The sequence below is a fragment of the Nyctibius grandis genome, chromosome 1, assembly GCF_013368605.1.
Source record: "Nyctibius grandis isolate bNycGra1 chromosome 1, bNycGra1.pri, whole genome shotgun sequence".
NCBI lineage: Eukaryota > Metazoa > Chordata > Aves > Nyctibiiformes > Nyctibiidae > Nyctibius > Nyctibius grandis.
This window is the reverse complement of record NC_090658.1, coordinates 92,584,246-92,598,643: the sequence shown is the minus strand read 5'-3', so window position 1 is coordinate 92,598,643 and position 14,398 is coordinate 92,584,246. Positions and strand designations below refer to the sequence as shown.

The window sequence follows — 14,398 nt, the reverse complement described above, 5'->3', positions numbered from 1 at the left end:
ATTTTAACTGGAAATACACGACCTGTAGAGTCATACTCAATGCGTCAGAAAACCAGTGGGGATTGTCAGCTTTCCAAAAAGTAACTGTTTCTCACCTACCGAATCCTGGAATAGTTTAATGAGAAAAGGAATCACATTTCCTCTTTATTGTTATCCCAAGTCTGGAGAATAAAATTAGACTTCATAAAATGTTGGCTGATAACATTAGTCACTGAGTAGAAGATTTATAAATATTATGAGATTTTCCCTGGCAATATTTTAGAAATATTTACTTGTCTTCAGACAAAGTCTAAAAGATTTATTATGTAAGCTGAATGCTCTTTTTGCTTTTTTTTTTGCAGTTAAGTCATTTATAACCATAAGAACTGTTCACTATTATGAAGCCTGAATAAATTTGAGAACCATCATGATGACTTTGAAACTAACAGATTGCAGTCTTAGAACTGTACCCTTCATATTCTGGAACTGGTCGCTTGAAAATCAGTCTTGCAGAAAAAAATTCCTTTCAGTACCATCCATGGGGGCACCCCACACACCTTTCTGTGTAATAAAGACCCGAGCATATTAATCACAACGAATTTTAGGAACTTCTAGAATCATAGAATCGTTTTGGTTGGAAGGGACCTTTAAGATCATTGAGTCCAACCATTAACCCAGCGCTGCCAAGTCCACCACTAAACCATGTCCCTAAGCACCACATCTACACATGTTTTAAATACCTCCAGTGATGGTGACTCCACCACTTCCCCGGGCAGCCTGTTCCAATGCTTGATAACCCTTTCTGTAAAGAAATTTTTCCTGATATCCAATCTAAACCTCCCCTGGCGCAACTTGAGGCTGTTTCCCCTCATCCTATCATTTGTTACCCAGGAGAAGAGACCAACACCCCCCTTGCTACAACCTCCTTTCAGGTAGTTGTAGAGAGCGATAAGGTCTCCCCTGAGCCTCCTTTTCTCTGGACTAAACAACCCCAGTTCCCTCAGCTCCTTCTCCTAAGACTTGTTCTCCAGACCCTTCACCAGCTTCATTGCCCTTCTTTGGACTCTCTCCAGCACCTCAATGTCTTTCTTGTAGTGAGGGGCCCAAAACTGAACACAGGATTCAAAGTGTGGCATCACCCGTGCTGAGTACAGGGGGATGACCACTTCCCTAGTCCTGCCGGCCACACTATTTCTGATACAAATTCTATATACAACTACTACTAATCAATCAATAATATTTTCTTTAGTACCACCTGCCTTCCATTTTCACCTGCGCTGTATCTGGTGAACTATGTAAAGATCAGGCAAAATAAATACACACACACATATACACAAACCCCTTATTTTTATTTCCATCAGTGCCGATGTGCCCAGACGTGGCACGGCCTCAGCACCACCGAGGCCCACGGCGCTCGCTCAGGGTAATTCACAGCCCCCGCTCACAGCCACCTCTTCCCCCACACAACGCGCAAGTAACGCCGGGCAGGCGGATCCCGCTCCAGCACACCTGCGCGCATCCTCGCGCCCCTACGCAGCTGCGCACGCCGGCGCTGACGAACCCGCCGCCACACACCGCCCACGCGTCACCACGGCGAGGGCGGCGCCGGGCCGCGCCCTGCGCGCTTACGCAGCCACACAGCGAACGCGCCGCGCGTGAGCGCGCCTGGCTTCGCTCCCGCGCTCCGCGCGCCTTTCTGGCCGCGGCCCGCCAGGGGGCGCGCCACGGGAGGAGCGGGGGGCGCGCCGCAGTGCATGCCGGGATCTGTCAGGGCGGCGCGGGGGTGGCGGTGGCGGTCGGGCTCTTCCGACTCGAGTCGCTCAGGTAACGCCGCTCGCCCCGGCGCCCCCTCCTCTCCTTCTGCCTCCGCCTGGCGCGGGTAGGCTGCGGGGCCCGGCGGTGGCTGCTCCCCTCCTCCCTCGCCGCGCCTGTGTTGGGGAGGGCGCCGCAGCCGAGCGGGGTCCGCCCCTGGAGCCGAGCCGGCCTTCTCCTCTCCTCTCTTCCCTGCCCGTGCCGGGCCGCGGGTACCGCCGGGGAGGGCGAGGGCCGTGCCGGGGGGCAGGTGCCGAGGAGCCTGGGGAGAGCGGTGAGCCTGTTAATTGCTCTGCATCAATTAACCTGTGGCATCTGGCTCGCCCCAGTGCCGCTCCGTGGTCTGCCCTCCGCTCCCCGGTGCTGTCCCCCGGAGCGCAGAGCGGGCCCGGGTGGGTTTCGGGGCTGCAGAGCCTCTCCCCTCGCTTCGTGGAGGGGCTTCCTCAGGGCACCTCTTCCCGTCTGGGAGCACGCTCGGCGTTGGGCTGCCAGAGCCGTCCTGCTTTGACCTTGAGTGTGGGAGGGCTGTGGGCCTCTTTTGGGTCAGATCCCGGCTGGCTGGCGGGGCTGCTTGGGCTGTTGCATGGGATGTTTGGAAGGATACGCGGGGCATATGGCTGCCCGTGGTTTGTGTGTGCGCGCGGATGAATTTCATCTGTTGATGCAGGGATGGCCTGAGATCTTGTGAAGCCCCCTGGAAAAGCATAAATATGTGACAGCCTCTGGTGTTTTGTAGAAGTAACATTTGCATACCTGTAATAATAACCAGAAAAGCCTAAATAATTTCTCTCTTTAAGTATCCTAAAATACGCTGGATACAAGGTGCAGGTTTTGACGAGCTTGTTCTCGGTGACTCAACCCTTGTATTTTTGTAGCTGATTAGCAAGAACCCTTGCACTCCTGGATCTTCTTTCTATATGCGGTAACAGCGAACATGTTATGGTTCTCAGGTTAACTGCATCGTGTGATACTTGAATCCTGGCTATAGGAGTGTGAAATGGTGGGAAGACTGTCTCTAAATAGTAAGGGGCTAGATGTTTGCACGAAATATGGGGGCATAAGGTTGAAGATCATAGTCTTTCATTTTGTTGCTAAGCCTTGGTCTGTCTGTGTTAAATACTTACGCTGGCCTGGCTGTCAGATTTGCTTATTTTTTTTGTTTGAAATATTGGTAACTTTTCAAAAACAGGCAGTAGACCTTTTGCAGGTCTATTAATAGTATGATGCCTAAATATTGTGATTATCCAAAATGTACAGTGGTTTTTAATGTAACATGGATGAATGTCATGTGGAGGAATGTCAATTTGGAAATGGGTGGAATGTCAACAGTATAATTCCTGGTTTAGTTTTAATTGAAATACAAATAGGCACTTTTGGAAACTAAGCAGCCTGTAAATGAGAGATGGGGAAGGAGAGGCTGCATTTCTAACTTACTGAATGTCTTACTTTCCCACCTTGTTAGTAGCACCTGTGACTGTAGATGTTTAAACGGCATCTTGCAAAGACAAGTTGTCCTACGTCTTCCATTAATGGAGTGGCTGTGCATTTGAGTGGGTGGTTATGTTCACAGGTTAGGCCATGTTTATACTGGTAGTGCTTCTCTTCTGTAAAAATACTGATGTGCTACACTGACCACTAGAAACACTCATCGCACACACAGCAAGCTACATGGGTGAGAATACAGTCTCTCTGGTGTACGTGGGCTCAGCCTGTATTCTTCTGCCATTGTTCTCCGGTTGAATAAGGGGAGGACACTTCCATGTGTTCAGCACTGGCTTAGTTCTCTTGACCAGAGTTACTGCTGTCCACCTTTAGTGTCTTCTCGCTTAGCTGGGAATGACTGCTTGGGCTGGGCTGACTGAAAATGCTGATTCCTCTTCTACTTTTTTTTCTTATTTACTTTGGTGGAGCTATGTTATATTAAATATGCAGTGTGTAAAAGAGAACCAAGAAGAGGTATGAAGTATGTTGTAAAAAAAACTGTTTTGAAAATTGTTGAGAAAAATAGGAGATAGAAAAGAGACTAAACTAAATGATGCCTGCTAAAGCATGAAATACAAAAATGGAAGTAAGTTATTTGTATGCACATAAATTGTCTTTCAGATTAATAGTCATGTTGCCCTGACTTGTAGCTGAAAAAAAGTTGAATCATAACTTACTGTTTCTGTTTATTATATTTCCCTTTGAGAGCTTGGGGAGAAGAAACACTGCAGGATCAACCATTTTTCCCCAAATACCTGGAGCAAGAAATGAGAAGAAAGCACCAAAGAGACTCAGTGAATGATTTCACTAGTCAACACATCCCTATTTTTATCAGAAACTTGTACTTCAATATAAGCATAAAAAATTATGTAAAGCCAAGGAATGGTGTTTTGCCTGATTTGGTTTCTAGTATCATTTGCAAAAATCCAAGGGAATTTAACCTTATATTTATGTCTTTTCTGGCTTGCTTATGAGGGTAAGGAGAACGAACAAGTTTTGGTCCAGCCACCGTTTTCAGAACAGTCAGGAACGGATTCTACTTTATAAATTCCTTTGAAATCCATCTGCAGAATATGTGAATCAGATGCGTTGCAAAATATAACCACAGTCTAGATAATGCGTAGGTATACATATGGCATATGACACTATTTCAGAATTAAAATCAGAATAAAATGATAGAAATGAGTTGAAATTTGAAATGAATGAATTAGTGATATCTTAGGACCTCAGGCTATAATAAAAAAGGAAGTTGGACAACGTCTTGCCCAAATGCACTGTATTAAAAGGTTACCCGAGTAAGGCAATGGTAAACATATGAGAACTTCTGACATGTTTTTGTGAAAAGGAATATCAGGGTCTTTCGGAGACAGAATGTTAAACTTGCCTGAAGCTACATATTATTAGAATGATGGGTATGGATGAATAAAAAGTTCATTTAAGTCTTCAATTTTAAATTATCAGGCCACTATTTATTTATTTCATTTTTTGTTAAGTTGGTAGATTCTGTGTTAAACCGTGTATCAGAATATTTGAAGAGATGTCACAGTGTGAAGGCACAGCATTACCCTGAAAGCAAGGCATTCCTCTCAGTAGAGGAGGGTGCTGCAAGTGTGATGTAAGACAATGAAACGCATCTAAGTCCCCTTTTTTGTTTACCAAGCTGAAAAGTATCTGGAAGTTGGCAAACTCTCCTTTAAAACCAAGTATAGTACAAATCTAAGTTTAAATGTAGTCATACTGGTTTGAGTTGTTTTTCATTGTTACATTTGCTATGGCTTTTTTTGTTTGTTTATTTTAACTGTATTACTATATTAATTGGATTTACTAGTTTGCTGAGAGTAAAAAAGAAGCAAAAAAGAAAAAGCATACCTCAAGATAAGTCTTCCATCAGTAAATGCTTGGAGAAGATAGGAAGAGGAGAGCTAGCTAGTTAAAAAGGAATTCTTTTCCGAGAGGATATAGTTACCATTTGAAGGCATGAGGCTGAATCATGTAAAAGTGAAAATAGCTTGCAGTTTATTTTAGAAAGCTTGTCTTGTTACTTGCTCTTGTTACTGTGCTCAGACACCTGGAGAGAAGGTAACTGTTTGAAATCATGTACTTACTTACCAGTCATTGCTCAGCAGAGCGGGCAGTAGCCCGAAAGCCTCGTGGGTGCGTGTGAGAGCTGGGCGGTTCCACTGCGGGACAGGCAAAGCACGAAGCTACAGTGCTGGCAGGTGGGACGGGAGCCACGGGGAGAGTGCAGTTACACTCACACCAGAACATGCCCGTCTTCTCTTTGCTAATTATTTTTTCGACCCACCAAACTTATGTGGTTACCATGGATTTAGCTATGTCGGATAAATACCTTCCATATTCTGTTTAGAGTAATCCAAACAGCCTTAGTTCTAACATGCAGCCTCAGGATCTTTTTATGAAGGTGGGAAACTGCCCGCTGCGCGATGTTGCGGTTTGGTTGTGGATAGCTGAAAAAGGCCCTACCAACGCAGGGAGCAAGCCAGCCTTTTCCAGCATGTCAACGGTTTGTTTTTGTCCAGGGAACAGTAGGAGATACACTATATACAATGTTATACTTACTTTCTGAGTAACAGTTTTGTGTTTCTGTTTCGCTTGGCATTGTCAAAGTGACGGGTTAAATCCAGGAGGTTACATTTCATATGTTAAAAAAAAAAATCTTAAATGTTATATTCTGCATTTGGGATTGTTGAGATGTCAGCCTGGAGGCTGAAATGAAGATTATTTTAAAAATGCCTTTACATTTCTTTGACTGATGCGTTGCTGCTATAATTTAAATTGGGTATAAAGATGGTAACTCTGTGAGCTGAGATGAAATGAAGCTTAAGGAGGAAAACCTCTGCAAACATGTCAAAAGAGTGCGGGTTAATTTCTAGGTGTGTTTTTTTGTTTTCCTTTCCTTCAAATGTGTAATTGAATAAGAGGGAAATAGTGACCAGTTCTAGATCTAGGTTGAAATATTGGTTGTTCAAATACAGTGGTCAACTGATATAGTAGGTAGATAACTTAGGAATAATTTTTTGCTAGAAAGGAAACAACATGGGAAAATATTATTTTAGGAAGAAGAAAATATTTTCAGTTAATGGTTGACCTGAGTTATAATGAAGAAGATGCAAATCATCATCTTTCATTTACTGAGTGACAAGTTCAGATCTGTGACATCTGAATGTTTTATTTGATCTGAAGAAGAATATGATATTTTAAAGTGTAAGATTTCAGCATTTGTGTAGTGCAAGAGGACGTAACGCTAGAAAAGATCATGTCTGTTATACTGGGTATCACATTGTCACCTGAGCATCTGTTGTATGCCACTACAATGCTTTCATTGGCTAATATGTATTTAGTTTGCTTATTCAGATTTTTTGAATTAATTTTTAACTGTTAGATGTGGTTAAAAAATTATTTGGTATTAAGTCAAAGATTATTGTAACAGAGAAATCCTTTTATTGCTTTATTACAGCAGTGCTTGGAGATCCATGTAGTGAACAGGGCTGCTTTTTCCTCTTGTACTTTGCCACAAACAGCAAGGCAGTCCTGAGTAGTATGCAGGCACAGTGCACAAGGGCTGGAAGAAAAGGAATCAGTAGTGTTCTGATGGTGGGTCTGGAATCAAAATCAAAATTTCAGTCTAGTATATCAGACTGTTTTGTAGTTCACCTATTGTATATTGAAAAGCTGTAATAAAATAGAAGGGAGTAGAGGCATTAAAGTGTCACCCTAGACTCTGTTTTTAAGAGGCGGTTGGAAGAGACATGTATTTACCAACAAGAGTGAGAAGTCTTTAATCACTTTCTTCTGCCCTCTGATAAACAGATAGACATAGATTTGATACTTTTTACTTCTGAAAAATTAAGTTCCAAAGGAAATATGTTCCCTTAGAGATTGTTCGTAATTATAAATTCGTTTTCTTAAACAGTGAATAGAGAAGCTGATAACTGAGAAGGATTGTTGTACATTCCTTATGAATTTTTAAGCTTGTTACTTGTTCCTCTTTATGAACTTATGCCTGGTATAAGTCAGACTTTGAAATACCATAAAACAGCAATAGCATAAAGAACATTTTATGTACCTTATGTATTTCCATCAGGCTATGCTCAGTGGTAGACTTAGTTTTATTCCAGTCGTCTTTCTTCTATGACTTCCTATATATGCAGAAGAAGAAAAAGTGTACTTAGTTTCTTTTTACTAACAGTTTGGGTTTTGTGTAATAATAAACATAAGAAATAATAAACATGTTTTGTAGATTCTAAAACCAGGAGGGAGCACATCCAGTTGGGTACCTAATCTAACCTCCATAGTACAAGCCATAGGTTTTCTCTCATTTAATTCTTGTTTGAATGAGAATCACTCTCAGGAAAACATCTCATGTTGATTTAGAAGTTGCCAATATGGGTAATGCACAGATTGTTATGCTGATTTAATTTAATTTTGTCATGGAAAGGAATTTGAACACCTAAAGCAGTGTCGTTTTTTCTATGGAAAAATGTAATAAGCTGTTTCCGCTTGTGAAATTTGACTGAGTAGAAAAGTGCACTGGGAAGTTATTAATCACAATATTAAATCTTACTAAGTGCTCTCTACTGTTGCAGGGTACTAATGAGATCATGGCTAATTATAGTTAATTATACAGTCTGGGGATTTTTTTGTTTGTTTAATACAGGGGTTTTTGTATCTTTCATTACTGTGCTCAACAGCAATTGGTCAAAATAACAAGCTCAAACGGTTCTTATTCTTCAGAGGACATTAGAGTTGTGTTTTTGAAAAATGCTGAAATAAGAGGACTCTGTAGAAAGTCAATTTAGAAATAGATTAATTAGCTCTTTATCTTTGGTGACAGAAGAATATATGTTTTCAACATTTGATTTTTATCTTAAGAGACTAGCCTGTGATTTGCAGTATTTATTTTGCTGTTCATGCTTTTAAATGCTTCTGAGGGGAACCAAAGCATAATAAATTAGCAAATGACAAGGCTTCTATTTTCCATGTATTCAAATCTGTGTTTGTACTAAGTCTATTTAAATAAAAATGTGTTTCTGCAGTTACCAGCTTGGTATGTGGGCACTGTACACAGCTTACAAATTTCACAGTACTGAGCTATTGCTTTTTATTTTTTCTCATCTGCTTTTTAATTATCTGTTAGTTCCTTTACTGTATATCCCATAGCCATGCTTGAAACAGTAAACAATTTTAGAAAAGCCTTGAAATATTGCAAAGCTGAAACTCTGAGGAATTCAAAGGGAACAAGTTTGTGAGCTCAGGTTCTTACAGTACTTGGGACAAATCTTGAGAATTCTTGGAAGTGAAATGATGTACGCAGATTTGTGCCCCACAGTGATCAGCCCCTTGACCTGTACCAGAAAGTGACCGTTTCAGTATTGCAGGTTGGTGTGAAGCAGAGAAATAGAGCAGTTCTGTGAGGCTTGAAAAATGTGAGAGTGGAACAGTAGCAAATCAAACCTGAAGAGGAGCTTTGGGGTACAACAGATACTGGATAGCTTATGAATCGTTGGGAACTCTTATAAGCTTGTGATTAAATTGAGACAGAACCTAGATGACAGCTGCTTTTATTGAATAAGTGTTGATGAAGCTGTTCTTTTCAATCAAGTTCCTTTAGCTTCAGTGAAAACCATTTAGACCTTCTTAAATGGGTTAATAGTTTGTGTTGATGTGAGACAGAAGGCTCTTAGGCATATGAGTTGTGAAGGATGAGCGTTTGCCGTGAAAAACAGCTGTAGCAGTATCATCTTAACACGACTCAGAGGAAAACCAATACCACCTCACTGATGAAGGGAACTGAAGGATGCTCTGTGAACACACTATACACAACCCTCAGCAAAAGGAGCTGCACAGCCCCAGGTAACTGTTTTCGTTGTCAAAGTCATGCTCAAAACCTTTACAGGCATCCAGGTATATCCAGAATTGTGTGGTGTCTGTTTTTTAATCCCCATGAGAAGGTGAAGTGGAAGGTAGTAAATGTCAAGACCTACTTCTGCAATCACTTAATATATGGTTTTATGAAATCATAGAATCATAGAATGTTAGAGGTTGGAAGGGACCTCTGGAGATCATCGAGTCCAACCCCCCCCTGCCAGAGCAGGACCAATCTAGGGCAGGTTACACAGGAACGCATCCAGATGGGTCTTGAAAGTCTTCAGAGAAGGAGACTCCACAACCTCTCTGGGGAGCTTGTTCCAGTGCTCTGTAACCCTTACGGTAAAGAAGTTCTTCCTCATGTTGAGTTTGAACTTCCTGTGCTCTAGCTTGCATCCATTGCCCCTTGTCCTATCGCAGGGCACAAGTGAAAAGAGGTTTCCCCTTTCCTCTTGACACCCAGACCTCATATATTTATACACATTAATCAGATCCCCTCTCAGTCTTTTCTTCTCCAGACTAAAAAGCCCCAGGTCTCTCAACCTTTCCTCATAAGGCAGGTGTTCCAGTTCCTTAATCATCCTCGTAGCCCTCCGTTGGACTCTCTCCAGTAGATCTCCGTCCCTCTTGAACTGGGGAGCCCGGAACTGAGCGCAATATTCCAGGTGAGGTCTCACCAGGGTAGAGTAAAGAGGGAGGAGGACCTCCCTCGATCTGCTGGAAGCACTCTTCTTAATGCACCCCAGGATACCATTGGCCTTCTTGGCCACAAGGGCACATTGCTGTCCCATGGGTAACTTGTCCACCAGGACTCCAAGGTCCTTCTCCACGGAGCTGCTCTCTAGCAGGTCGCCTCCTAACCTGTACTGGTGCATTTTATTACTCCTTCCCAGGTGCAGGACTCTGCACTTATTCCTGTTGAAACTCAATAGTTTGAACCTTTGAAATAGTTTGAAAGTGTATAGCACTTCTTAGGTAATTTCTTCCTCACTGATAATAAGCCTTCTGCTCAGACACCCACATTTGCTTTTTGTCATCCATTAAAAAGAGGCATGGTCATCTAACAGGTCAATGATGACGTGTGTCCAGGCTCATGAGAGTAGCTGAACCTTCAATTTGAAAAGCTTGTCTCACCGCATTAAGTATGCCAAAAGGGAAAAAAACAACAAAAGCAAAGGATGGTGCTCTTCATACCCTTGTTTAAAAAGAGAAATAAGTAAAGAACATTCCAGGGAAAGTTGGCCCTCATGCTAAATGGTGATTGTGGAATGGCAAGATAAGTGGTTTATCCTTTGGGCTGTTTGATGGTGTGTCAGAAACTGCTATTTTTTAATTATCTTCATCTATCAAATTTTATTATTTATCTCATTTTTCAAAGTAATAAACCATGAAAGAATAAGGGTGTAATACTTACAAGGAGACAGACATATTACTAAGCTTTAATGTTGTATTGAAATATCAGTGCTGTAAAATTAAATGTTGTTAAATCTGCAGTTTTGTTATAGATGAAGAGGACAGAAAACTATCAGTAAGAATACATTATAGAAACAAGAAAAGATTAAAAATTATATTCTGAAATATCTTCAGGCTACACAAAAAGTAAACCTTGTAGGACAAGTATATTTTCATGTATGAGAGCTAATAAAAATGAGCATTCCTTTAGTTTGAATGATCTTGGACTAAAAATAGTACCAGGTTTATAAACACAATACATAATATTTACATAGTGTTTTCTCTGCATCCCTGGCTTGTTATGGCTACTGATATGATTTGGAAGATGTATTGTTTAAAATAGAGACTCTTTGTCGTGGGAAAAAATATACAAGAAATTCTTTCTCTCCCTCAAACTATATAAAACTTTTTTTTAAGAAAAATGAGACCATAGCCATAGAGTAGTAAGAAAACAGAGTATATTTTTTCTTCTCTTTACAAAACTTCATAATGAATAAATTCACTGATAACATATGGATAAGAGTAAGTTCATTGGCATCAGCTAGTGTGCGATAGATTTGTCTAAAAGTATAGGTTATTGAGTCAAAGTTGTTAATGTTTGTTTTTAAAAGGAAGAGAATACTCTGATCAGTTAGTAAGCCCCCCGAAAAAGCTACCTGTTTAACCCTGTGTTCTTATCGGTTTTGGCTAGCCTTTGGTAATCCTGAATCAGTCCACGCTCAGCTTTCAGGTTTTTCAAGCACTTGAGGAAGACAGAGCCCTGTTTTCCACTCAGCCATAAGTGGTTGCATTTATGCTTTAGCTGGATAAAAAAAGGATGCTGATGCTTGCTTCACTCAGAAAGCATTATTTGCTGTGTCAAGTTCTTTCTCCATCCTTTGTGCCTGGAAAAATAAGAATTGTGCTGCTTTTGTATGTTGGTCCTTTTTTCTTTTTTAGTGTTAATACTTCACTTTACTTTTGGAGATCAGACATGGGTGGTTGTGCAGCTGTCTCTTTGAGAAATCTGTTGGCATTCTACAGCTTTTTTCAAAACAAACTTGATCTTTTTCTGGACTTAGTCCAAGGAAAGATAGTTGTTATAAAATGAAACCACATGAAATGCTCTGTTAAAATAAAACGTGAGATTCAAGTGCTTTATGCCAGTGGGGTATTGCAAAATCTATCAGTTTGTCACCCAGAATATGGTTTTTAAGTAATGGTTTGCATTTCTGTTCTGCCTTGGAGACAATCTGTCGTTATTAGTCTGCCATCAGAATCAAGAGTGCGAAAGGTTTGTAATTCTTGACCTTTTTATTCACTCCTCCTATCCCAGCTCCTTTTCTTCCTTTTGTCCGTCCCTTTCTTGCTTTTCTTCTTTCTTGTAACTTTCCGTACAGTGCTGAGAAACCAGGAGATGAGCAGTAGGAGGACAAAGATAGTAATAAGGATAAAGAAATTATTAGTGTGGAGTTTTGGTTGTTTTTTAGGAGAAAAGATAAATCTGATGACAGTGGAAGAGAAGCTTGTCTGGCACCTTACGTGTGCCCACATATGAAAGGTTAGGGGTGAGAGGGTTCTCAAAGGTCCCTCTCTGTGACCCACAGTGGTGATGTACTGTCTCTGACTGAAGCAACACTTTTTTAATGTTCTTCTAGCACTAAAGAATGAAGTTTGGAAGGATTAAAGTTAGATTCTTATCAATTTATCTTCAGAAGCACCTGCTAATTAAAGGAACAAAAAGGAGAGAGCAAAAATCTGCCAGGGCACTTTGTGATAAACTTGATAAGATTACAATCATGAAATTTCGAGCCTGATTTATTGCTGTAAATTTGGAGATGTTGGAGTACAGCTTTCTTCATTTTACCTTTTGGAGTGCTGAAAAGGTAAAACAGTACTAGTAGTGACGTGGTTTGTAGGTTTTGGGGTTGTTTCATGGCAAGAACATGGCGAGGAGTTGGCCTTCAGGTAGCTGACAATAGTGGGTAACCAGTCCTAGGGTTTTATGTTGTTCAGTCAGTGGTAACTCCTGAGAACTGTTGACAAAGTTGTTAAATAGCAGCTTCATAGCCATTCTGGGGAGAACGCTATTTGAAGGGAGGGATGGATGTAGTACAAATCAAAGAAAGATGTTTATGTGTCTATATAAAACATTTTAAATTGATCATATATGATAAAAGGCAGGAAAGTGTTCATGTTTTTGATGCATCTTGCACAACTGGAGTGTGTTTATTACATGAAGTAATACAAGCTGAATTGTTAGTCTTTTCTCGTTGGTCTAAAAACACACTTTCTCCTGAGCAGAAGTTGAAGACAAGTGTTTTTATTATCTCCAACTGTAGAACCACCAGAAATCAGAACGTCACTTTTTATTTCTGCTAATTCTTCTGCTTTATTATTTCATAGGCATTTTTCATTTCAAACAGCCCTGCTATTTTATCATATTGCTGCTTACTGGGAATAGGGGCCAATGAGGCATGTTCTCCAGTCATTTTGGAAGGGCTCACTGAAGCCGCTGTTTTCAGCGTGACTCTGTTTATCGTACCTGGTAGACAGTCTGATGTAAACAACTTCTTTATAGCTGTTCCATGGTTTGTTTGGGCTTTTTGGTCTACCATGCTTCACCCTAAGCTTCTGCATGCAATTTTCTTCCCATTTTCCTTTAATCAAGTCAGAAGAGACAGCATCTGCTGAATGTGAAGTCTCTTCTGAAGCTGAGTATCAGAACTCCCAAAAGATACCAATTAAAAGGGGCACAAAAACTGTCTTTTTCACAGACATGCTACAATAGGATTTCCCATTATGAGTTCTAATTGCTTGGGGTTAAAGTAGCTTTAAAAACATATTTCTTTTTAATAGTGATTGAATTTCATGAAATAAATAGTGTATGGCCTGTGTATGAGATGGTGTTTCTGGAACTAGAATGTCTTAATTACTTGGTGTAGACTACCATGTGATGAAAATATGTAGAGCAAATTGCAAAAGCCTGTAATTACAGAACACTAGTAAACAGATAGTTTTGTTGTGCGTGGATGATGGTAATATAAAAACAAAGTAGAGTTGCATCGCTGAATTAGAATACCAGGTCTTGTAAAAGGAAATGTTGAGGGATGAAAGTACTGTTAAATAGTGTGTGACTATTGTATGTGTCCTTCATTCTTGTCTTCTGCCTGGAAGTGATTCTGAAAGACTGGTGTCTTCTGTTTTCAGAAGGGCTGATTTATGGAAAGGTGGGTTTTTCTGGTGATGGACCCAGAGGAGGAAAAAAAAAAAAAAAGAAAATAAAAAAAGGCTTAGTTGCATTGTTTAGAATAAACAGTGCTTTTGAGGAGGGGCAGGACTTTAATTTTCTAGGGTTTTTTTTTGTTTGTTTTGTGTTTTTTTTTTTTTAAACAGGACTTGATTACAAATATACTCTTTTGGATGTGCATTAAATATTTGTGTGCAATATGTTAGCTTTTGTTTAGGATTTGCTGTAAAGCGATTTCAGATTGATATTTCATAATGGCTTTGAGGAAAATGTAGTGCTCTTTATACAAAATTGTTTTAATAGTATGTCTCTGGAAACAATAGTTTCAGGGTTTTTTATTTTTTATTTTGAACAGGTAATGTCTGTACATGAATTGCAAGCTAGTCTCTAGCAGGGACACCGTGGGAGGATGAATACGGAGGAGCTGGAGCTACTGACTGATTCCAAGTACAGAAACTATGTAGCAGCTGTGGACAAGGCACTGAAGAACTTCGAATACTCCAGTGAATGGGCAGATTTAATATCAGCACTTGGAAAGCTAAACAAGGTATGCCT

At 40.5% G+C, this 14,398-nt stretch overlaps 1 protein-coding gene across 3 annotated transcripts in view; it reads left to right on the top strand.

Annotated features, from left to right (window-relative positions):
- The first annotated feature begins 1,738 nt into the window (after window positions 1–1,738).
- The window catches only part of DOP1A (DOP1 leucine zipper like protein A), a 78,467-nt gene continuing 65,807 nt past the window's right edge, over window positions 1,739–14,398 (top strand). For all 3 annotated transcript variants that reach the window (XR_011049486.1, XM_068415193.1, XM_068414381.1), the window contains exons 1-2: window positions 1,739–1,803; window positions 14,199–14,390. Coding sequence is in view for 2 of the 3 variants with exons in the window: in XM_068415193.1 (XP_068271294.1) it covers window positions 14,253–14,390 (138 nt within the window). In the remaining variant the exon portion in view is untranslated. The remainder of the gene's footprint in view (window positions 1,804–14,198; window positions 14,391–14,398) is intronic.